The following is a 27,413-nucleotide window of genomic DNA, read 5'->3' as shown; positions in this document are numbered from 1 at the left end:
CACAGCGGGGTGGCCGAATGGTGAAGGACAGGATCCAATACATCCGGGATGACTACATGTCCGAAAAATTTCTGATGATGAGCGGTTACTTCCTTGATTCGATCCCGGATTCCCCAGAGTGGTAGCAAACAGCATAACCGCTTCATCCTACAGCCGGATGGTCGCGCAATTAGGGTGACAGCCTAATACTCTGGCGGCCTTGGAATCGAATCCGAACGGGTCGAAAAACCCCAAGAATTCTCTGGGAGGGAATCCATTCGGATATATCGGGCCTTTTTATCATCACCCGGTCGCCACATTGTGAGTCCGCTGAACCTAAAATAGACTTGCTAAAATGGCCCTCTTAGTGCCACAGAGCAGAAAGAGTTAAAAAAGTAAATAAGCCTCATCCGACCGTAATTTAAACGCGGGTCGACGAGTCATTTTTCTTAATCTTTTCTCATTCTCAATACTGACGATTCCATTTTGGATATAATTGGGATAAGCCATTTAACCTCAATGCATTGTGCCGAGGGCGGATGACAGATTCTGGGGGGCCCAGGATCGGATCCGAGCATGCAACCCCAGACATGTTTCATGAGTTTTCGGACACATCTTTTGCCTTGGATAATCTAAATTTATATTATTTTTCTCCAAATTTTTAATAAAATCTTTACAAATCACGAATTATAAGACATTTCTATTACAAAATAAAAATTACCGAAAATATATTCTCTAAGATATATAATCAATTATAAAATATTATTAAATATCCCGTCGTAAGGAATATTAATACAATATTAATTTAAATAAAACGAATATTTTTGTTCAAGTTTTCAAGTTCGCAGTTAGTGTTTACAAATAAGTTGGGAAGAGTGAATAGAAGTTTCGTCATTGATTTAAGTTTTAGATGTTCGCAGAGGTACGAGCTCTTAATATTTTTATGTCACGACGTAATTATTATAAATTAATGTTTATTAAAAGTCGCGTTAGATGTTAATTAAAGATCTCCGACGTGTTTTAAGCTAAATTTCTTCTAATTCTGTTCAAAAAAGAACTAATCTTCGACCATTTCATGTGCTTGTCTATCAAAAAGTTCTTGAGCCATTTTCCTTCTTCCACAATTTTGTTGAAATAATTGAGATTTGGAAGGTGATTTGTTTATTTACTGTACACGAGCCGAAGACAGGTTAAAAATAGCAGAAAAACAGAGTTATTTCGGTAAAATACACTCAATATTGTGGATAAAAATGGATTTTTCCTCATTAAATTAGATAAATAGGGGCTATAAATACTAATTCAGGTTGTGCAATTGAGTTGTCAGTCATGTTTTATTAATAGTAAATTTACAGTTCGAAACAATTAAATCAGAAATTACTTTATTTGGAGTACAATTATATAATATAAAAATGTAAAAAAATCCTATTAAATTGTTGTACTCCAAATGAAGCCATTGTTTGATTTATAATTAAAGACTGGAGTGTTAATGAATTTATTACGAATTAAGATGAGGTAGACTCCTTGTTAGACGAAATTCGAGCGACTGGCAAAAAAAATCAAAGAACTAATGATTTAAATAAAAATTAAAAACAATTTCTAGCAGAAATGCAAGCTTAAAGCATGTCTCGTATTCCTGCCTATTTGTCGTGTGTTTAGCTGCTTTTATAAAAAAAAAACTGTTATATTAAGTTTTATCATTATTTGCTTTTAATTACTGTATTTCAATATTGTTATCAAGTCTGTATGGTTTAGTGTGGAGTGCAGTATTAGTTAGGCTTGTTTTTAATAGTAACTCTCGAGCAACTAGAAACTGTGGATGTATTTCCTTGTCAAGTAATGAAGTAAGCAAGCCAATATGAAACGAACTATGTCATTGGTTTGCTTACTTAGCTGCTTGACAAGGAAACATGCCTTATATTTTTCTGGCATCTACCCAATCCCTATGGGTGCCAGTTAATTGATAATCTACTATATTGTAAAAAGTTTGATTATGATGACAAATTGAAAACAAAAACATTGTGAAAAAAAATTTTATTGATTAAATATAACTGTCATTTCATACAAAGTAACAAAAACTTTGCATGTTGCTAGTTATTACTTAAAATTCAAAACAAAAATAATGACTTCTGATAAATTGAATGTCGTTGTCAATTGCAGAAGGAAACTGTAGTGGAAATGTGCAGTTTTTGCATAACTAGCAAATCTGTCATACAATAAAGACTTGAAAATAAACTTAAAATAAGGAAATAAAACGATAAAGCTTTAACTAGAATCAGTAAAGAAGTCAAGGTTTAGATAAGCTGATAATTCACTATTTACATAAAGTGAAAGCATATTATGCATTATTAGATGATAAAGCATTATACAATTAAATGTTGAATATGAAAAATTAACAATTAAATATAATTGTAATACATGAATTAAATAAGGATGAGTGAAAATTAAATCTGTTATGTTAAGAATTTTGCAGTAATTATTTTAAGAAAAAAGTAATTGGAGAATATTATTAGAGAAAGTTAAGAGAACAATCTAAAAATTTAATTCATTTAATTGAAATTTTTGTAAATCTTCCAAAGCAAATAGATTACCCTGGTGATTAACAGAATTGTATTTACTTAATTTTACTTAATTTCTTGAATGTCATCTATCTATTATTGAAAACAATCACCTCAAAAGGAAAAGGAAATTTATTGATTATATATAATTGTCATACTAGACAAAATAACACAAAAACTTTTGTGTTGTTAGTTGTTATTTAAAATTTAAAACAAGAATATTGTCTAAACTTAAGTAATATTTTTCATTTATTCACATTTCACAAAGTAATGTTTGGTAACAAGTAATTCAATGACAGTCAGTAATAAAGAACATAATACAGCAGTCAGTAATGTTTTAATTATTATATTAATTTGAGTTTTTTTTAAACAAGTATTAATTTTATCTGATGAGTTACTTAAAAATATTTATGCTGTAAACTTCCTCTCCTCTTTTTTAAAAATATTTTTACTGGTATGGTTTGGTTTGGTTCAGTTATTCATCTTAGTAATATTGAAATTAAATAATGTTAACTCATTTTTATCTTTAATTTTATATTTTAAAACACACACACACACACACACACACACACACACATACATATATATATAATACACTTATATACTTATAATAATTGTTTATTATTAAAACACAGTTTATGTTCTAAATATAAATCATTATAGAATTTGTAATCAGAGTGATTTATGATGATGATAATCCATATTCTATTGTTAAACTATGATAATATGCAACAAACTTTAATCCTAGATACTTTAAGCAACATAAGGATTATTATAATTATTGATTTGATAAACATTCTAATGTGTTAAAGTGAATAATATATCTGATTTCATTCTCACTATCAAACCCATATCACTTCATTTTTCTTTTTCAAAAGTGACCTTCATAAGTTGTGTGTTTTGGAAAACTTTTATCACTACTTCAGCTATGTTTTAAGTCTCTATAATCAATCGATGGGAGAGTGCTTTCCTTTGATCTTGAAGGTCAAAATTGGTGACAAGCATAATAGAAGGCTATATCCATGTTATTTAAATATTTAAGCCATTTAGGTACTTTTCTGTTAATGGGATGCCAGTTGATATGTACTGTACAGCAATGGGTAAGATTTAAGCTCTGAATGAGGGGTTTCACACCACCCCAGAATTTCACACTACCCTTTGTGAGATATTCGTGAGAGGTCTGTAACCCCTCACTTGTTTACGTTTTTGTCTTCTTTTTTTGCAGTCTTCAAAAACACAATTGTAAAAGTTAATGTATTTTGCCAAACTGGAAATGGGAGAGACAATGTCATGGTGAGAAATTAAGCTGGGAAAATAATCAATGAAAAAGTTGAGATTCATAAAACTGGCAATTTCCAGCTGAATTTACAAGAGAGACAAGGAAAGCACTTTACGCGACAATAAGGTAATCGGTCCAGATGTCCCGACTTTTGGGAGATAAAACACCTCCCTTCCCTGATTACAGGTCCTCACCTGAGGGAGTTTGCTAATTATGGACTATCTCCCCAGGGGTTCATAAGTGAATGCTGGGAGAAGTGATAGCTCTAGTGTGGGAATGAGGAAGACATTCATTCCCTCCAATCTGAACTTGGACCCTAGCAACAAGTGAGAGCCAATGAAGGCAATAGGAAGATTTGGATCTTGGGTCTGAATTGTATAAATGGGAATGACTTGCAAGGACAAGGTGAGTCGCTGCCATTGAAAGCAAGTTAGTCATTGTTGCCAGTGTCTAGAAGTCGCTGTAGGGTACCAACAAAGTGAGTTGTCAACATTGCTGAAGTCGAAGTTCAAGCCGTTGATCTATCATTGAGTCTGTGTTGGCTGCCACCATGTACCACTGCTGTGCTGCCAATTTGACTCTAAGAGAACCTCCATCTCTGCTGGGTAACCCACATTCTCCGGATCAAACTTCACATCCTCAATTTGTCATCTTCGGTAGATTGACTGCACCCTTTGCACTCATTCAACATTAGGAGATTCACCATCATAGGACACAAGAGAACTGATAAAAGAATTAACATAAGCATATTAACTTAATGGCCATATATTATTTTTTTCAGCTTAATGACCAATGGAAAATGATTAATTCATTTTGATGTAGGACAGGACTTCTTGGTAGTTGCAAGCATGCAGCACATCTTACTTTTTTATTGGTAAAGAAGAAAAAATAGAACCAAGAACAAGCTTATCACAAGCTTGGAATAAACCAGCAACTTTAAAAATGAATAATAACTAGCAACAAGGCTTAGCCACATTTTTGGAACAAGAAAAAGATAGAAAAACAAACCAACACATATCTCCAGCTGATCCAAATATAGTATACTGATGGAAAACTCTTTAGATAGTATCTGCTCAATGAAGAGTGCATTGCCCAGAAATGCCATGGCTATGCTATTCTCTAGATGGCATTATCAGAAACAGTGACAGACATTATTGTTTATTGGAAATAAAATATCCATCTAACCTTAGGAATGCTTTTATAATTAATGAAGATGGACAAATAAAAGTTCAGCATTAATCCATACGTTTCTTCTGTGTCTTTTATTCATTCGGAAAAAATTTAAAAAAATACTACTACTGTGGTATTACTGTAAAACTTATTACATCCTACTATACTACAAATATTTTGTTTCTTTATTTCAGAAGAAAATTCACCGATTTTGCCATGTTAGCTCAATCGTAACTGATTACGATTGAGCTAACATGGCTTTGTAGTGTAACACTACAAAGTTCACTATTTTACTGCAAGAGGTCTCTATCAGTAGTGCAAAAATTATAGGCAGAGAGCTTATAGCTTTATAAAATAATATATGCAGGAATAAATTAAATTTTATTTATGAAAGGTATTTAATATAAGCCTTGTTTTAATATCAGTTAAAAAATTTTTTTTTCACTTTTTATGCTATCATCATTTTTATTCAAAAATTAGCATTTTCTAATCAATGTCTTGGTTATTCCCCATACTAAAGGTTGGCAAGTGTGATTGGGAGTATATATTATGATGCATGGCAAATCCAACAGTGACCATAAAATTGACCTCAAAGGGCATTTTCAAGGTCATTTAAAAAATATCTAAAACACTGCATTCAAGACTAAAAATGTCAATTAGAAAGTTGTAGGCCATACAAAAATTAGTAAGAATCCTGTCTTGTTTGGTACATAAATATAAAGATAAAACAAAAAAACAAATCAAAAACATGAGAAAAATTTTGTTGATATCATTCAGTGAGCACCTTTGTTTGTTTTATCTGAATGAGAACATTGCAGGTGTTTATGACACTGCTGAGCACTATATTTCATGGCACGAATACCTACCATTGGCTGAGTGATAAAATCATTGAACACTGGTAGTTGGGTGTGAGGGCTGTATCAATGGATGATCACATGGAGTTTTTCCAGGTTTTCTTTTTCTTAACACCTAAATAGGGCCTATTCCCAAAGAAAGTCTTCCCAAGAGGCATTCCTCTTTGACAGATCACCTTCCATCAATTCACTTTGCAGTGTCCTGGTTGAAAACTACTGCCAACTTAAACTGAAAATGTTGAAAAATAAATTACATAAATTGCCTCAATCAAGTTTTTTTTTTTTACTGTTTTTGCCTTATAGCAGCGGTCGGGGAAACGGGGTAAATTACCCCAAATGGGGTAAAAATGAAATTATTGGGGTAATAAAGAATTTTTCTAAAACCTAGAGTAAAAGTTTTCAATGAAATTATTGTGTTCCAAAATGATAATTTTATTTGGTTTGTCTATTATTTATTATTTTCAGTGTAAAATGATTCAATAAATAGTATTTATTTTAAATTTGTGTCGATTTTCTCCTTTTCAAAATGAGGGGGGTAATGTCAACTTACACAAATATATTTTGGGGTAATGGCTAAAAAAGTTCCCTGCCCCCTGCCTTATAGGCACAGAGAGGACCTTTTTTATCAGGCCTTTCATAGGATGACTGGTGGTGAGGAATAGGGTTGGTACTGTACCTTCCAAAAAATTCCTTGGATTTTTTGACATACCTGGATTTAGCCTTGGATCCTAAGAGTAGTAGGTTGACACCTTAACTGCTTAGCCCATTTAGCCATCAATCATATTGGATTACTGCTATTAATTTTAGTAGTCACAATTTGATTTATACACAAAGAAGTGAAAAGCTTTGATTGTTTTGTTTTCTCTTCTGTCACTGTTAGTCAGTGAGAAATCCTACAATCTGTATTGGTTTATTCAATAGAAGGTATACTGCATAATTGTGCCACAGTAATAAAAACAGGATCGGGGTCTCTTTTGCCACATTGTATTCTAGCAGGCCTGCTTGTGTGATATGTAAGAATTGCATGATTGGCTATGTAGTTGACTTAAAACTAGTGCAAGTGGCAGATAACACCTACTTCCTTTAACTACATGGTATTCTTAAATTAAAAGTGCCTGGATACTACATACTTTCTTTTTCTCTGTTCCCTCTGTGTCTCCAGATAGTCACCTCGTATACTTAGGTAACCGTTTCATTTAGTAATGTACTGTGATAATTTTGATTATATTAAGTTTCTTGGTATTGATTCAAGACAATATTTTGTTATTTTTTTAATGTGGATTATAGGTCTTGTATAGAATAGAACTGCCATTTCTTGGCAATTCTATTCTGATGCAATTCTGAGCAAATAGTTGCAATGACTTTAATATTTCAGATGGTTGCACTTCAATTATTAGTTGGTAAATTAATTGACTTACTATACAATTATTTCACATCAAACATTCTTTCAAGTGCAATTTAGTTAACAAAATAATATGGAATAGTTGATAATGTAATAAATCTTGTTCAAAAATGAAAAATTTCTTTCAAAAACAGGCTGATAGTACTGAAAATTAATAGATCAAATATGATAATCAGCTGTGAATGTGATTGGAGCTTATTCTTTAAAAGATATATACTGTATTTCAAAAAAATCTATTAGTACTCTAACAGAACGTTTTCAGTTTGAATAAAAATTTCAGACGAAAATATACAGAACCTAGTGATTTGTAATGGAACTGGATGTGTTGTCATGATTATCCTGAATTATTGGTTTAACAAAGCTATCATTTCTTTGAACATTATTCAAATTTACTTTTCTAGCTGTTATATATAACAGAGGAAAAGTATGGCAATAGGTCAAAAAATGACTCCCTAGATTTTTACATTTTTGGACTCAGGACCTTAAAATGTCAAAAAATGCAAAAAAAATTCAGTTATTTTTGTGTGTGTGGATGTTTGTGTGGGGACACTGTTTTGTTCATGCAATGTAAAGCTTAACTTCTCTGTTTTTGGTTGAAAATATCTGAAATTTTGCAAAGAAGTTTGTGTATTAGGGGGATTGATACTGTTAAATTTTAATTGGTTAGAGGGCAAAGGGAAGGGGAGTCATAAAATATCTTGAATGGGGTCGGACTTAAAATGAAGATTTTACTGGTTACTAGCATTTACAATTTTTTTTTATAAAACTCATTTCTACTCTGAAAATTAAGCATTTTGCCATTTTATAATAATTAAGAATAAAAAGTTTTTTTTTTATAAAATATCATAACAGATGGTGCCACCACAATTTTAAATTTTTTCTGGGAAAGTTATGCAACTTGTTGCTGGATTTGTAATGTTAATTTAATAATTTTAAATTTAAAAAGTATTAATGTTTTTCAATGGAATGATTGATTATTGATTACTCTTATTATTAGAGAATTAATCCTCACTTCAAACAGAACCTACAATGAGGTGCATTGATGACAGGGAAACAAATTCTGAATTTCAAGAATGTTGTTTGAAAAAATTATGTTTCTAACTAACTTGGTTCATTTTTTACAGTTTATTTAAATCAAAGAAAGACTTTTGACAACTCTGTATTTATTTATTTTATAATCTAATCAGTGTCATGTTCTTGTCTTTCTTTCCCTAACCCAGGGGTTCTCAACTGTGTTCTGTGGAACCCTAGAGTTCCACCAATAAAATTTTGGGTTCCATAATAAAAACTGTTGAGTCTAGTGATGTATGAATGTGCTAATGCAAATTTGGGATGCAAGGTGTAATTGTTCCAGTCTCAGATCAAGTCCTCTAATGATATCTTCTGTATGTGCTAGTGTTATTTATAGCTTTATAAACAGTGAGGACTGATTTATCAGTAATGGAATGAACTAAAATTATGATATAATGTTTCACAAGATAATGAAAACCATAAAAATGGTAAAACTAAATCTAAAGGCAGAAAATGATTAAAGAAAACTGTAAAAAGTATCCAACATATAAATAATAATAGTCATTAAATATAAATAAACTCCTATAAACACCAGGTTGTAAACATAACTCTGTCATAAACCTTATAACCGGTGAAAGTCTATTTAATTTTCTACGGCAAATGTTTTTGGACTCCACTCTGGGTCCATTCTCAAGCCTAAATTCTCTTCAAAACGGTTTTTGACCAATCGAATACTTATTACTCGGAATCGTGTGCCATTCGAAAATTCAAAAATGTTCCACTAGCTTCTGTAGAAACTTTACCCGAAAAATTGTGGTCTTTTTATTAAAGAGTTTTGAACTTTTTAAGATTTATAAAGTGAACGAAGAAAACGTGTTTTCGGGTAAAGTTTCTACAGAATCTAATGGAACATTTTTGAATTTTCGAATGGCACACGATTCCGAGTAATAAGTATTCGATTGGTCAAAAATCGTTTTGAAGAGAATTTAGGCTTGAGAATGGACCCAGAGTGGAGTCTGAAAACGTTTGCCGTAGAAAATTAAACAGACTTTCACCGGTTATAAGGTTTATGATAGAGTTATGTCATTAAATATGCTTTAATTCATTGATATCTGCAGTGCAAGCCTATTGAATCTAATGACAGGAGTGGCCAATCAGATGCCTGATGGTACTGTACATACTACAATAGTAGTGATGGGACACTCATGTCAGACTTTTTTAGAATGCTGTTTATTTTTATTTCCCTCCATACAGCCTCTAAGATTTCCAAAATTGATTGAAATTGTCTGTCTTTTACAGTAAATTTTAATTTGGGGAACAGGAGTCCTCAGCAGTTAGACAAGCCCCAACTGACTACTTCCTGTTTCCAAGATTAAAATTTGTTTTGAAAAGGAGACAACGTTAGAAATTCAAGAGGCTGTACAGAAAAAACTAAATAGCATTCTAAAAGATCTTTTCGTAAGCATGAAATACATGAATTAATAGTCTGCAAAAATTTGTATAGATCGTGGAGGAATATTTTAAAGTCTGTTAATAAATTCAGTCTATGAACTTAGCACTCTGTATGCCAATAATGTTAGAAATAATAAGATAAAGCAGATACTAGCTCAGCCAATAATTAGTCTAATTCACAAAATAACACGTTTTACTTATAGCTGAGATAATTTTATTGAGAAAACTAACGTTTTCGGCTTACTCAATAAGCCATCTTCAGGTTTTAACTTTCGAAAAAAGGAACATTATCATTCCATTAAAAGAATACAATTGTTTGAAAAAATTCAAATCATTAGTAACGGACAAAAAAATAAAAACAAAAAAGGAAGAACATGGTAATATAAATAAAGAAATATACAATAAAATCGTTATAGTGGAAATAAGAAGTAAAAAATGAAAAATAAAAAATGAAAATAAAAATGATTCCACTGGTGATACTTGAAATTTTTGAAAATAAAAATGATTCCACCGGTGATACTTGGTGATAATTTGAAATAATAAGAGTTGAATCAACCTGAATATTTTTGATTTGATAATTTTGAGCTTTATTTCAAATAAAGGTTCCCAAAAAGAAATCAATACAATTTGTAGTAAATTAGAGTTAACCAATCTGCCAGATTTTATCAGGCTATATTTTAAGGCATAAAAAGAAGGAAAACACACTGAGTGTGGCATTAAGAGTTTTTTAATGGTTAAATAGTGATATATGTTTGCTATCACGCCTTTAATGTGGGTCTATATCCACATGTGCTGCATGACGTTACAACATCTAGCGTAATCAAATTTTGTTGCATGCTCATAACAGTTTTTAATTTTAATTTAAGTAATATGTTTTCCACTTACATTAGAACATCGTATTCTGTTTTTAAATGTAATGAAGATGAATGAACATAAGTTTGTTGAAAGCTCTAGTGAAAATAAAAAACTGTTAATGCTGCACTCAGTGTGTTTTCTTTCCTTTATCTGATATTTGTTATGAAGATCGAGAAATAAACTGAGTTATAGAAGTCAGTATTGATAATTTTAATTGTGGGCTTTATGTTAATATTTGGTGATGGTCTGTAAAAATTAAATATGATGAATTTTAGTTGATTTGCTATTTACAGAAAACTTTGAAATTTTTTTTTATTGTTTTTATTTTAACAATTTCAGCATATTTTTTTTTCTTTTTTTAAAAAGTTTAGTTTAAGGAATGTAGATTATATATAAAAATTTATAAATTTTAATTTATTCAGTTTGGAAGCTATTTTTAGATGTTGAATTGGGATTCAAAATTCTTCTGTCAAAAATAATGACTTTATAATTTACTCTACTTTGCTTTTACTTTGGTTGAAGGTGAAGTTATTTTTGGATGTAAGTGATAGTACATAACAATAACATTAAATTTATTATCATAATTTTTATGAAGTAAAGTTGTACCCAAAAGTTATATAATAATAAAAATAATGTTTTAAAATAAAGATATAAAAAATTTTAAAATTGATGGAATTGGTATTATTTCACTTCAGATTTTTTTGTTAAATAGATTAAATCCAAAATTTGGTAAAGACAGAGAATAATTCTCAAAAGAAAAAGATTAAATCTTTTTCTTTTGAGCAAAATACAGCAGTAAAAAGTAAAATATTTATTTTATTTTTTACTGCTGTATTTACTATATCAACAATACTATATGCATTTTGCCTGAATTATGAAGTAAAGCAGTCAAAATATGAAGCCAAACAGTCACTGGATTACATTGGACTACTTTTCTACAATTATATTTAATCAATTTCTAAATAATTGTCACTAGAGGGGAGGCGTTAGGTGTTATCTCTTATTAAATTTAATAATTATAATTAAATTAATAAATAATTTAGAATATTCTGGAAGTAGCCTGATGTAATCTGGTGGCTGTTTGGCTTATTACAAATATATCAGGTTTTGTGATGTTTGTATATGAATTATGAAGCTCAGGCCTCTTGTTATCTCTGATTATTATAAACATTCTGGGTGCATGAATAATTTAAGCATCATTCAGTATAACATTGTGATTAATTCTACTTAACCAGTATAAATGATGATTTTATGTCAGTTAAAAAGGGAAAAATTTAAAGATAGCATATTCAAAAGCAGTGATTGATAATTTTCTGAACTTGTTTGAAATCTTAAGTTAAAGTAGTCTCTCATGTTCAATTCTGTTATGAAAATATAAACAATTCTTCAATTACTGAATTATTTTGGACTGTTAAATATCAAAACAAAGTAATTTGGTCTAAAGATAGGCAGCTAGGCCACTATCTTGTACTAATTAATACTAATAATTACAATCATTTTAGCATTAAATTTACACTAATTTATTCTGGATGAAAAGATTGACCTGGGATAGGAATCAAATCTACAAATTCTGCTTATCATTTGAGCAGACTACATCTGCAAAATATAGTTTGTTTGTAGTGTATTTGTACTAAGGAATATCTGAAATGATCTCGAGGGGTTAAGCATGTCAGGGTCACTTTGAAGTGGGACGCTTGTCACACCACTAGTTTCTATTACTACTTGAGAATAACTTAAGTTCTTATACATGGCAATAATCTATTACTTTATTATTATTAACAAAAAAGTACATTAAATTACAAATCATTGACACATGACAACCTATAAAAGCACCAAAAATCAAATTTTATAGGAGCAAAAAAAGGTAATTAATATTGAATATATTAGTGTAACATTTTTTGTGTGAGGATTTATTAAGTTATAATCATATAATTATTTACAAGGTTTCCTCAACAATGCAGATTGAGAATTATATAAAAGCTTATACATAACAGTATAGCCAATCCTATTGGTTAAATGTTTCTGAGATTTTTCAAAACATTCATATTCCAAGGATCTACACAACTATAACAAAACTTATTTGACACTTTTGAGGTTTTTGTGTTAATGATGATATGTGGCATTAATAATGCATTAATTTTCTTTGAACTTTAGTACATTTTTGGTTAAAACAGATTTATTAGTCACTAAATTTCCAAATTACTTGCCATTTTTAAAATAAGCATAAAAAACTTTATGTGATAGTTAAAGACAAAATTCAAAAGCATCTTACCATTTGTAGTATGTCTTTCTAGTTGGGAAGTGAATTATTGCCCTGAACTAAACAAAATCTGCAAAATTAACATAACTAACAAAATAAGTGATCAAGAACAAAACAAAGTCAGGTTTTCCCTCACAAAGTTAAGGCTGTATTATTTTTCTTGTGAGCACTTTTTCTAAAATTTTTATTGAGAAGAAAAGGAAATGATATGGATTTTTCAAAAATTACCATGACTTTTTTTTGAAAAACTGTTGATATTTAGGATCAAATGATAATGATGAGCTATAATTTTTATTTTGACAAGTAGGGATGATAATGTATGAACAGGAAATAATACAAGAATTTAAATATAACAGAATGATAAACACATTACTCACTGAATACAACTAGAATCGAAGAAAAATTTAGTAACAAGTACCAAAATATTCTCATGAGCTAAATATAACATTTTATAAATCATTGTTTAATGTACAGTAAAAACATATGGTACTATCTCTTTTCTAGAGGTGTTCTTGATTATTCAGATGTTAAAGTACTGATTTATTTTTATCTTGATTAATGAATACTTACTATTATTTTTAATTGTATTTTAAAATTTTTATAATATAAAAACTGATTTTAAAATGAGTGACATTATAAAAGGCAGTAAAAATTAATGATAATTCAGTTTTAAAATATACTATGTGATAAAAGATTTGAATATAATTGTATGTTTAATGCCTTCTTATGTCTAGTTTTTATTAAAAATTATTTTGTTTCAATACATTTAAATAGCAGCTGAAGTTTTGAAGCATAGCCTTGACTGCAGATACCCTTTCAAGGGCAATATTTATTGTCCTTGAAAATTGTACTTTCTGCAGGATAATATTTGTCTTGCAAAAAGTAGTATATTTTGTATGCAATAAATAAAACCGTTATTTTGAGTCTAATGTCAAGTTTAAACCTTGATTATGAATTAGTTGAAAATACTTGTTTTATGAAATAAAGAATTTTGCCTAATTTTTGTTGCTTAAATTTCAAATTGCAAAACTATGTTGTCATCATTACAGTGATACAAATTTTAATAAGTAAAATTTTAAATTTAAGAAATTTAAGTTTTTTAGCATGTAAAAGAAATTCAATATTTTATGCAGTAGAATCTGTTTAATGTAATTATGGTATTATCATTGGTTGTTTAATTATCACAATTAGCAGATTCTAGAAACAAGAAAATACACACAGGAAACTTTGATGATTGTTATCATCATCATTAGGTAAGTAGCCAAAAAGCTGACTTTTTGTACTATTTGCCACAATATGTGGCTAATAATGTGCCATTGTCACCAGTGCTTTGAACATTAAATGTTAATCATTTTAATCATATGTAATGTAAAATTGTTGGTATTTCTTACTTGAATTTTATGCTAACCGTTGATTTAAAGATTTATTTCAAAATTCAAGCAAAAATAAATTATCATTAATTAATAAATAAATCTTTAAGTCAGAATTTCCACTAATTTTAGTTTTTTTTTTTACCCTGTTGAATGTTATCAGTTGGTTATCATTTACTTATTTATAAATTTCACAGTTCACTTTTTATGCCAGTCTGTATGATGATTTTATTAATTAGTTTCTAAGTCATGATAAAAAATTTTAATATGTTAAAGTTAAATTTAAGAATTTTTACAGTTCTTGAAGCAATATGGCAATACTGTAGTACATGTAACCATTCAATGTAGAAAGTGACAGCACTTTTTACTTTGAATGGTTCATTTCTATTTTTGTTCCAAAAGCATGTGTGTGTTCTTCAATATAAAGTCATTTACTTTTTGAATTTTATAACATTCATGCAAGAACTTTGTAGGTCTCATATTCATTCTGTTTTTCTTACTTTTCATACTTTTTTAAATAGGAAAGTAAAGAAATATTGTGCTTTTTGCCTATTGTCCATGTTTTAAGTGATAATACAGGATCAACTTTTTTCTAAATAAGTACATATAATTTATATTCTCATATTTTCAATTCTGCTCTTCCTATATTTGTGTATCATATTTATTCTAACAGTGGCCTCTAATAACTTATTAAATGCCCTCTAATAAGGGCATGTAATAAAGTTATTAGAAGTTGAAAAGATTAATAGACAACTCACTCTAATAGTAAGTGCACTGTCTATTATAAACTGAAAAATAGCATTTACAATTAGGTATTGTCATTCTTACTTTGTATTAAAATAAAATATCAGTGTTATGTTGTTTTTTATACAGCAATAAAGTGAAAAATTTACTAGATTTATTCCATTAATAGTTGCCTTTGAATAATAATCATATCTCATTCACAGTAAAGTAGGAATAATAGATGCTGTCTAATAAACAGTGCAGTCGAAAGCTGAAAAACATAATAGAGAGAACATTTTTTATTAAAATAAATATTGTATGTAATGCAAGATCCTAGGATTACTCAATGGTAAACTTTAGCCAGATAACTGCCTGATAACATCAGGCTACTTTTCCGTAATTATATTTAATTCATTTCTAAATAATTTGTCCTAGAGGGAGGCGTTAGGTGCCATCTCTTATTAAATTTAATAATTTAGAATATTCTGGAAGAAAGGAATTGGCTCAGAATTGGACTCGAACCTGCAACTCCCACTTACTGTACAGATGTGTTGCCAGTTGCAGGTTTGAGTCCTGCTCCTGGCCAATTCTTCTCTTCTAGAATATGGTCAGTCAGAGGAGTGGAAGACTGCACACTCGTGCAACGGTGGCCCAACAAACACCAGTCAGTTCCCTGGTGGACCCAGGAATTGAGTGTCCTACGGAAGCGCACGAGGGCGCTCCGCCGACGCTTCCAACATTGCAAGGACAGTGACCTTCAGGTTACCAGGAAACTGGAGTTCCAGAGGGCCAGTGCCGAGTACAAGTATAAGTTGAACAATGCTAAAAAGACCTCATGGCTCAGTTTCTGTCAGGAAATCAGTGACGAGAACCCGTTCTGTCTACCCTACAAGTTAGTGGTGGGCATACTCAAACGTAGTACGGTCTTGGAGTCCATCAAAAAACCCGATGGTACCTTAACCTCCACTCAGGAGGAGTCGTTAGAGGTACTGCTCCGCTCGCACTTTTTGTGCGATGAGCGGTTCGAGGACACTGAAGAACAGCGGCGGCTTCGTAGGGTCACAGATCTTCTAGATCTTTAGACCCTGACTTAGTGGACGCACTGATGGGTCCTCTTCTTGTAGGGAGGGAGGATCCCGCTGCCTGACTATCATACTGATAGTGTTAGAGACAAAGTGAGCTAAAGGGAACAAAGCTGTCTACCATGCAGAACAGGCTGCACAATAAACAAAAGTTATGCCAAGTTAGTGAGCTGGGGCTAAGAGGATGGATGGGAGCCCAGGAGATGTCTTTCAGCGCCCCAACTAAAAACAAAAGAGTCCGTGACTGCCTTCGGGTAAGAGACCAAGGCCCATGATTAAGGCATAGTCTCTAAAACCCTGTAGTGCCTTTGGCGGAGCAAGGGAAAGAGTTTCCTTATGAGGTAATGTCTCCCTCTAGGACAAATAGAAATGAATTAAATATAATTGCGGAAAAGTAGCCTGATGTTATCCAGTAGTTATTTGGCTTATTACAAATATATTGGATTTAGAAATGTTTGTATAGATAAACTTTAAATTTCATCAAATTAAATATATAATATTTTTAATCTGTAAATCTCAACAATAGTTTTCTAGTATTTAATCAAGCCCCACTGAAGCTTATTGAGGGTCTTTTTCTCATGATCTTCATTTCTACATGTTTATCTCTATCTGCTCCAGATTTTTCTAAGCTGTTTTAGCAATTTTCCCTGAAATTAGGAGAATTTTTACTAATATTTAAATAACAATATTAACTCCATGACCAATATATTAAGTAAATTTTCTGCTTTTTATTTGTGTTAAAATACTTTGGTTTTGTGTATATTTTTAGTTGTAATAAAATCAAAACATTTGTTAAACTTAATATTGTATGATTTCAATATACAGTGAAATCCCATTTTAAAGTTCTTGATTTAATATTTACCCCAATTATACATTGGATTTTTAATAGTTGGACAATTAAGAATGAATTGGGACTACTAAAAATAATTGAATTTAGGTTTCAAGTTTTTAGTTTATCATTTTTGAATTCACCCCAAACTTGGATTTTAAGGAACAATTTTTTGGAGTTGCAGATCCAAAAAATCCAGATTTCAGTTTAGTGTTTACAAAATAGAAGATACAGTGGCAATGTTCAGATCATAAATTTTTTAATTTTTGCTTCCCAGGATGGAAGCAAAAATTAGAAAATTTTGCAACCTTTACTGTTTTATAGGAGCAGATGCTTGCTTGCTCTTCTGGGATGTAATCTACATAACTATTCACTTTTTTATAATTCCAATTTGTAGAGGACAATGCTGGGAAGGAATTTTGGTAGGACCTTGTGTTCTAACTGTCGGATAACCAGAGGTCTTGATACTGGACTGCCCATCAGGATTCCCTTTCCTAATTCTATACTTCAATTTAATGGGGAAATTTGGGGAATTGTCTACACCCAAAGAAAGGGGGGTTGCAATTGCAATGGGCAATCAATATCGGGACCCCTGTGAAATGGTTATCTGATTAATTTGATTGATATTTAAGAATATTTCAATTACTAATACATTAATTAATAAAAGGTTGTTGAAAGACAAGATTTGAACACATTTTATTGTTTTTGTTTTATTTAGTTTAGTTTATTGTTTCTTCTTTTTTTGTGAATAATTTTTTAAATATTTATTATTGTTCTTGGCCATTTTGTTTATTAATTAATGTATTAGTAATTAAAATATTTTTATTGTGATTGTACCACCACCTAGGAATTTTTGAATGCTTTTGTATAACAATGCAGACAAATACTGTAGCCTCAAATAAAAGGTCACCTTCTCTCATAAAGACTGTTGTGTTCCTGAAGTTGTTGAATTAGGACAAGATATGAAGACATTTCACTGTTTCTTTTCATTTGTGAATATTTTTGATATTTAGTGTTCCATAACAGTGAAGAACAGATATAAATAGAAAAACAAAACAGTATTGAACTTTAAATATAAAGTCCAACAAGTTATATTTAAAGGATCTGATGCTAAAAATGTTTAAAAAAGGACTAGCAAGAGTTATTACACAATGCTTCCAGCACTTGAATAGGAGGTTAAGGGGTTAAAATCATTATACAGAAGTATCAAATTCATAATTAAATAATAAATTAATATAGGCAGTGATATTGTTTCTGCACTTGAGTAGCCAGCAACCCAGGAATATCTGTACTGAGATTTATAGATAGATATTTATATTTTCTTTGATGATGATGATAATATCCAAACATGCAATGACTAAAAAAACCATTCTAATGATTCTTGTATTATATCATCATGTATATTCACATCACTGTATTTTTACTGTTAAAAAAATGTGTGTGTATATTTTATTTTTGTTTCAAAATATTTAATTGGGTTATTTATGCAAGAGTCACACAAACTGATACAAATAATAATTTTTTATATTTCTTAAAAACTTTTATATGAAAATTAATTATTTAATATATTAACTTTTTCAGAAATAAGAGAATTATTAGTTTGCCAAATTCATAAGAAAAATGTCTTTAAAACCTTCAAATGAGGATTTATCTGCCTCCAGTTCACTGAATGTTTCTGACTCTATGGATGTTGAACAATCTACCAAACATAATGATAAATCACAAAGTAATGAAGCCTCAGATATGCAATTGGAAGATGAACAGACTGAAACACAAGATTTAAGAGCCGGAAAAGCGACAAGAAGAAAAATGAAAAAAGACGATAGTGGAATCGATGTAGAGAAAATTTCAGATGAAATGTGTGATGAAAGTGAAAATGAAATTGTCGAGAATATTGCAGAATCTCATAAAACAAGTGGCCAAAATTCTCCTGATTCAGGCAATCCTGATAGTTCTTATTCAATTGGAACTGTTGAAACTAAAAATGAAGCTGATCCTGTTAAGGATTTTTCACATAAAAATAAAAAAAGTACTTTGTCTACTGCAAAGGATAGTAAAAATGATGATTCAGATGAAGATTTCCTTTCTACAAAAAGTGATGAACCTGTAAAATTAAGTTCAGATGATGATGATGATTATGATCCAACACCAAAGACTGAAAGACCTAAACATAAATGGTTTCTTTGTAAAGAAGTTATTAATCGTCAGTACGGAGTTCCCAATCGTTATTCTAATGATTGGTTTAGATATAATAGCTACAGTAGTTTACATATGATTGAACGACTTGAACTTATGTACAAAATGAAAAAGCACGAAGGATGTGTTAATTCATTACATTTTAACACTACTGGTACTAAATTGGTCAGTGGTTCAGATGATTTAAGTATTGTTATATGGGACTGGGCCATCAATGAACCAGTCTTATTATATGATAGTGGACATCGTAGCAATGTATTTCAGGTATGTAAAACATTATTAATGTTTTATTATATAACACAAAATTATTAATTTTATATAACAACAATTGAGTTAAAATTTTAATATTTATTTGATCTGATTTGATGAAAAGTTTCATCAATGATGATAACATTTTCATTACAATTTTTACATTATAATTTGTAAAATTTATATATTATTTCTAAAATGAGTTGATTTAAAACATCATAAAAATATATTTGTAAATGAAACAAATTAATCAATTATAGCAAAGCTATTAAGATAATCTATTTCTAGTTTAATTAAAATTAAACATTTTTGACAAAACTGATTCCTAACTGTCAAGAACAACATTCTTTGGAATACAATAAGACAATAACATTGTCATTTGACCCACTTAGGCGTGGGGAGGGAAAGGGAGGTTTTGTTTACAGGATAATAAAACAATTTGCACTTTGTTGACATTAGCAGTTGGATGTCTCAAATGACACTCTCCTGCCAAAGTAATAAACTTTTACTACTATGACCTTGAAATGGAACCCAGTTCTTCTTTCATTAGAAAGAAGACTTCAATTCTTGAAACTTGAGACAATTTACAGTGACCTGAAACTAGATATGCTTATTTTATTGCTTTTTGGATCAAATTACAATAATAAAACCGTAATAAACATTAGAAGGAAGAAAAATTATGTAAACAATGATACAATCATAATTTGATATTGCAATGGTCACAGTTTTACAATTTTAGAATAAAAAACACAGAGACACAGATTAAAACCTCTCACTGTGAAAGGTTTTAATGTGTTTCTCTGTGTTACGCACTACAGTGTTATTAGAAGTTGTTTATTGTATTATAAAAAACACTCGTGACAAATGGAAAAATAATGACATGAGCAGAGATTAGTTTTATAAGCTTACATCACTACAAAATTCCTTTTTTAATCATTTCCATCACCCTTCATTACTGTGCAGAGTGGAGCAATTTATTTCAAATCAATAGGATTACAGATAGAAATGATGTAAAGTCACATGAATGACATAAAAGTACCACCTACCTGTGACGCAAAGGTGAAAACTTTATTGGGCCGATGTGTACATTTATAAAATTATAAGTAATACAAAAATTTACTTACAATAATAGTTCCAAAAATTAAGTTATTTATCTTTTTTAATTCATTTAAAACTTTTTAAAAAACAATAGATACTGATCCCTTAAACTACATTTATATTAATTGTCTAATTAGAAGTTCTACTCAACTTTCTCACCTGCTGACAGCAATAATGATAACCATATATTATCAATTTTGCCAAATTGGTAGCTATGTTGATAAAAGAGAAAAAAAATATTGATCTGTTTTATAATGAAGTTTGTAATTTAATTTAGTAATATTTACTTTAGGTTCACCTCACCAATTTTCTCAAGTAATAGTCAAATTAATGTATTTCTGTGCATATAATCTGTGACAGTGTATACTTTGCAGAAAATTGCTAGAATGGAAACAAAACCTTTGCATAACTTGTTCCATTGTATACTCTGCATTTCCAGAGCAGCCATTGATAGCATATCATTTTTTGGTATGCTGTCTAGAAGATACCATCTCAAATATTAAAACATTGTTTTTCTATTATACTTCATTGTAGATGTAAGTGCCTGATCCATAATTTCTGTTATAGTGGCTAAGTGAGATGCAAACACAATACTGATAAGGAAACAACTAAACTTCATGTGTGGAAGACATAAATGCCTATTGAACAAACTATTGTTATTCAATAAACAAAAGTTTTATCATATAACTTCATTTATTGTTTATATATCATCATTTTATAAATCTATTTTTACTGACTGACTTTGTTACTATAGCTAGAGATTAACTTCATATGCAGTTTTTTTAAACTTCTCACAAATATATCTGTTGAGTTAATTTTAATTTTTACAAATGTAATTTTAAAATCAGTCAAAATTAGATTAGATTGAATGAATCATGACCACATTGTGTATCTAATACAGATGCTTATTTTTTTCACTGGCAGTTGCAAATAATTTTTAAATTTATCTGCTTTTACATTTTTCAGTTTTAAAAATATCCTAAGAAAAAACTTTAAAACTAATATTAATTATTTGTAAAGAATTATAAAATGCATTATATAGTATATCAGAAAATTCTGGCGATAGGCCACCAAAGGGACTGAGCTCCTAATAAAATATATCACTTGCCATATTTAAATTTTAAAATATTTTAAGATTTTGAAAATTGTGTTTTTTTCTCGTAAATTCATAATAATGTGTAATCTGTAACACTTTGAATAATCAGATATTAATTAAAAGTTTTTTAAATACTATAAATATAGTATATAACACTTTCCTAACTCCTCCAATTACACTTTGTACCCTAAGTTTGAGGGAAGGTATTAATGAAAACAAAGTACAAAAATAAAAAATTATAATTTAAAAGAATTAATTGGGTTGCAATTTGAAAAAATTGTAGACCAATGAATTCTCACTGCTGTTCGTCTGTCTGTCTTTCCTTAATCTGGAGAATGGACTTGATAGATGAAAGATGAGACCAGGTGTGGAAACCTTAGGGCAAGAGGTCCTGATTAACTATACATGAACTTCCAATGTAAACCAGAAGTCACATTATTTCAATTCAAAAATCCCCCCCCCCGAAAGGTGTAGATAGATGACCAGCACAACTCTATTGTTAAAGGAGCAGTATGAAGTACAGAAGCAAGTCACTACTAATTTGAGGTGGAGGACATATATTTTAAATTAAATAAATTAAAAGTATGATTGAAAATTGCAGCCCGCCATTGTGACCGTGTGACAATAAATAATTGCTTGCTATAGTTTTTTTTTAATAATTTTCATTGTATAGCAAAATTTAATGAAAATTAATTTTTGATTAAATTTTATTCCAGTTTTTTATTTTTCTGGCTGTTATATATAACAATGGGAAAGTACAGTGATCAGTCAAAAATGACCCACCCAATATATTTACATTTTTGGACTAGGGACCTTGAAACATTGAGAAATACAAAAAAATTTGGATTTTTTTTCCTGTATGTATGAATGTTTGTTGGAGAGGGGCATGATTTTTTTCACCCTGTTTGAGGCTTAATAATTCCTGTGCTTTTTGTCAAAAATTTTGAAAATTTGCCGGGAGGTTTGTGTATTAGGGAGATTGATGCTATTGAATTTTGGTGATGGTCGAGGGGGTGGGGAGATAAAGGGGGTTATGTTTATCTCCAGTAGAGTCAAACTTAATGAGGATTTTACTTGTTATTAGCATTTGCAATTCTTTATAAAACCCATCCCTACTCTCAAAATTAAGCTTTTTGCCATTTTATAATAGGCCTAGTTAAAAATAGTATAAAAAGTTTTTAAATAAAATATGATAACAGATGGCAACCATCAAATGTTGCTGAGAAAGTTAAACAATGACTTGCTAGATTTTTTAAATATTTTAATAAGTTTATGATGTTAATTAAGGGACAAATTTAATATATTTTTATTTTTGTAATAGGTTATGCGATGTATTAATGAATAATAAAAAAATTTATAACTGCTTTTTCTCCTTGTTTGAAGTTGTACAGATCTACAGTTGTGGGTTAATAACAGGATAAATTAGTTTTATGTAATAAAACATCTATTATTGCATGCTGCTTGGAATGTACATTGCTGACAATTGCCATTTTTCAATGAAGTTGCAGTGGTTCTGCCTGGCAGTGGGACTTGAAATTTTCCACAATGTTAGCAAAGCTTCCAGGTATAACTCCTCAAAAGTGAACCATGTCATGATCTTTGTTTAACCAAAGACCATGACATGGCTCCCAATTATGGTACATTACTTTTTGATTGACCCTTGTATATTGTCTATTGTTGCTCTGGCTTAACTGGTAATTATTTGACTTTGAGTAGGGTTAGAATGAGTTTTCTAATTGACCCTGACTCATTCCTCCTTTAGGTATAGTTCAATCTATAATTTGAGTTCTGATAGTCTTAATGGTTGTTCTTAATAAACAACTCACCTCCTATCTTTAGGAACAAATTCTTGGATTAATATGTGTGCCAAGAAGGGATTTTGTCTCTTTTTGGCATACTGTTCTGAGTATCATGGATAGCATGATCCAATCAATCTTTATGAAGTTTATATTTTGGTTCCAAGACACTATCCTATGGTGAGGGATGAGGAACAACCTTTAGGATAGATGCAGCCAAAATAGTCTTTCAGGAGTTCTGCCGATATCAGTAATCTTCCATTTGTCCTGTTGGAGTGGAAAGGATGCTCCCTGATTGTAATTATATTGAGTTTGTAGAGTGGGGTTTCTAAGAACTTTGTATATATAGTAAGACCCCGCTTAACGCGGAGGATGTGTTCCTAGATGACAGAGCGCTAAACGAAACAGTGTTAAACAGAGTCCATCTTAACATGTAAATAAGGGGAATACGTGAAACAGAACAGAGAATGAGAAAAATTTATCAGTTTTTTTTTGTTTTATTTTGTAGTATTTATTGTTAAATACTTTTTTATTACATTAATTATAGACTTATTTGTTGCTAATATCGAAATTTATTCATAAAACATTCATGAAAATAAAAAAAAGTTTGAGTAAAGAAGTTATGTTTGTGATGAGGAAGGTTCTTCTTCATTTGACATTTTTTGTTTCTTTGTGGAGAAGTCATCTAATGTTGTTTGCCTTTTCCTGTTTCGTTCAGCTAGCAGTTGTCGATAGCAAGACATTGCATCCATGACACTTTGTCTTGCCTTTGAACTTCTATCAAAATTGAAATCATTTTGTATAAATTGATCCATAATTTCCGTTATAGTGGCTAAACTTTTTTTTAGAAAATCCGTTGAAAGTTTCTTTTGTTCTTCATCTTCAGAAACGCTAATTTTGTCATCTTCATGCACCTGTTATTCTACTAATTCTTTAAGATCGTCATTGGAAAAACTTTCTCCAGTTGTAACTTGCAATAATTCTTTAATATTCTGTGCATTTATATTATCCAACTCTGTTTCATTAGCTAGCTTGACAATTTCATCAACATCAACAATGGATTCTCTTGTGTCAACATCCTTGCTTAGCTCCGGCCATACATTCTTCCATACTCCTTTCAAACATTTCTCGGTCATCTCATTCCAGGAAAGAGTGATGTTGTCTACAGCATCCATGATATTCTAGTTTTTCCAAAATCTCTAATGGATTGTTTATCTGCTCCATCTGTTTTATTAATTAGTTGTCGGAATGTCCGCCGCAGATAATAAGCTTTAAAATTTGATATTATGTCTTGATCCCAACACTGCATGCGATCTTGGGGAATTTCAATACTACTGCGTAATACTGAAACAGCATTAAGCGGGGCAGTGTTAAGTGGGGTCTTACTGTACTTCTTATTGATTCTGTTAAACATTGATGATGATGCCATTGGTGACAGGCTGCTTGACTCGCTCTGTAGAGTAAAGCATCATATTGATGGTAGATAATTTGCTACTTGATATTCTGTGATATGCCAATAGAAATACCTTTTGTTTTTCTGGCTTCACTTCTACAGGCTAGGGAGCAGATTGTAAAGTTGGTTGCCAGTGATCTACTTGTCCAGAAATGTACTAATTCTCCCATGTTCAAAAGGCATATCATATTATTAATTAACGATTTTTGTTGAGATGATTTGATTTAACTTTGTTTCTGATTGTTTAATTTTAGGCTAATAAATTTATTAATGTTAAAAAAATCTAGGACTAAAGATGCCTGTTTGTAATAAGAAATTTGTTAAATAAATATATTTCTAATCAGTTTTAGCCAAGTAAATTTTTTTGTTTCATTGATTATTAAAAGAAAATGATATACAATTTTTTTACAGGCAAAATTTATGCCTTTAAGTGGAGATTGTCATCTAGTGAGCTGCGCAAGAGATGGTCAGGTGCGGTTAGCAGAACTTTCAAGCACAGGTGTTTGTAAAGGTACTAGAAAATTAGCTCAACATCAAGGAGCAGTACATAAGGCAAGTTTGTGTATTTCATATAAATTTCAATAAATTGTAAAGATACAGTTTTGAGCTTTTCTTATACGTAAGCTCTATAAGCTTAAAATCAGCATGTTTATGCTAAATTTTAAGTTTAAAAAATTATTTAATTGAATTACACGATGTAAAAGTATATTCGAAAGAAGAAATAAACTGAAAAGTAATTAAAGAGTGTTAGAAAAGTAAATATAAAAAGTAGTCTAAAGTCTAAAAACATATTACAAAATTATATTAAGATAACGATCACAAACACACTTTAAACAACCTTTAAAGTTCAGTAACAAAAAATTTTTTTTAATAAAAAAACTTCTGACAAATGGTTTTTATTAATAAAGTTTTTGTTACTGGACTTTAAAGGTTGTTTAAAGTGAGTTTGTGATTCGTTCCAGTATTAAGAAAAAGGTAATGATAATCATTACATTAATTTTATAGAAGATTTATTCATACTTCAGAATATTCAGTTGAATTTGAACTATAATTTTAATGTATTCTAATAAAATGATCTTAATATCCTTTGGCACTATTTTTCTATATGAACTATTTTTTTCTGATAAAAGAAAACTATTGACTAGATTGATTCTCAAAATTATTTTTTTTAAAAATATTTATTTAAAAATTTTGATCTTAAACTGTTGGTTAATTTGTTTGTAATTATATATTGCTGTTTATATTTGTAGGGAATATTCAATACAAAAATATATAAAATGTAAGAACTAAAAGAAAAATGCTATAAAATTTAAAAATAGACTAGGAAAGTTGTAAACCACAAATTTTTAATGCAAAAATAAAGAAAAGAGGCTGAAGTTTTTCAGTGTTCAATAATCAATATTTTTAATTTTGTACAAATTTTCAGAATTCAGCTATGCTCAAATTTACTTACTCTGGCTCGTTTGTTGTTTTCTTGAAGATGAAATTTTGAAATATCGGAAACATTTGAATTATAAAAAAATATTTTTATTTATTGATAACACCAAATAACTGAGTTTTCTTCCCCTTTTTGAGCTATAAAAATTGGTAGGAACATATTTGATTAAAATTGTTAGATTTAGGAAAAAGCTAATTACTCATACATATTTCAGAGGTTTTAATGATTTTTATAAAGGTATCTGATTTTAAATTTATAAATATTTTTGTAGGAATAAACTTGATAATGCTTTCAGAATCAAAAAAATTAAATATTTAATATATGCTAAATGTTTAGCAGAAAGAAAAGTTTGTTTTGCCACTTTATATAATTTCCATATATATAATGGAAATGTTTTTTCATAACAATTGTTTTACAAGAACATTTCCTATTAATAATGTTTCATTCAGATTCAAAGTTTATAAAGGTAATCTGCCTCAATATGCAAAACTCTAAAAATTTTCTTCTGGCAATTGCACAATTATAAAAAAACATATTAATAAAATGTGACAAAAGGTGAAGACACTTTTCATTTATTTTAATGTTTATTAACAGCAATTATAATTCCAAGATATTTTATAATGATGACATGTGGACAAATCATTAAAGTGCAATTGTGTCTCTATAGTCATCAACTAGTGCAAATATATTGACAAAATAATTATACAGTCGAGTCCGCATAAGCCAACACCCCAAGGGAAAGTGGAAATGTGTCGAGTTATCCGATGTGACGACTAAAGCAAAGTTGGAAAAAGAACCAAAAAAATACAATTAGGAAAATACAAAAGTGCATTATACAGTAGTATAGGCTTACAATACATTGTGTCCTCCATTTACAATTACTCTGTAGATGAAAAACTGAAAAATTCGTTTAGTGTTGTTTGTTTTGAGCACTTAACTGTCTTGATTTTCTTTTTCAATGATCACAAACACCTTGAAAACACTATCTTCGCAATTGTCAATTGTTGGCAAGTAACGTCTAAGGATTCTTAATGCCTCTATGTGAGAAAATGCAAAATTAGATTCTGGTGTGACGTTGATGTAGATTGTATATTTTCCTTTTGTTTATCTATTATTTTTTTATACATAAAAATACACAAAATGTTAAGGCATTTTTATTAATATATATATATATATATATATATATTAATAATAATAATAATATATTAATAAATAAATTGACTCCCCTCCTGAAAAAAAATGAGTTTGTACCACCTGTGCGGAGTG

At 29.8% G+C, this 27,413-nt stretch overlaps 1 protein-coding gene across 1 annotated transcript in view; it reads left to right on the top strand.

Moving 5' to 3' along the window:
• The first annotated feature begins 812 nt into the window (after nucleotides 1–812).
• Nucleotides 813–27,413, top strand: part of LOC136989313 (DDB1- and CUL4-associated factor 8-like) — a 47,136-nt gene continuing 20,535 nt past the window's right edge. The window contains exons 1-3 of the mRNA XM_067287435.1: nucleotides 813–901; nucleotides 18,403–19,281; nucleotides 25,121–25,261. Of these exons, the coding sequence (XP_067143536.1) occupies nucleotides 18,442–19,281; nucleotides 25,121–25,261 (981 nt within the window). The 5' untranslated portion in view covers nucleotides 813–901; nucleotides 18,403–18,441. The remainder of the gene's footprint in view (nucleotides 902–18,402; nucleotides 19,282–25,120; nucleotides 25,262–27,413) is intronic.

The sequence above is a fragment of the Centruroides vittatus genome, unplaced genomic scaffold, assembly GCF_030686945.1.
Source record: "Centruroides vittatus isolate TY-2023 unplaced genomic scaffold, ASM3068694v2 scaffold_464, whole genome shotgun sequence".
Classification (NCBI taxonomy): Eukaryota; Metazoa; Arthropoda; class Arachnida; order Scorpiones; family Buthidae; genus Centruroides; species Centruroides vittatus.
Note: the sequence above shows the minus strand (reverse complement) of the source record. Positions and strands in the feature narration are given on the sequence as shown.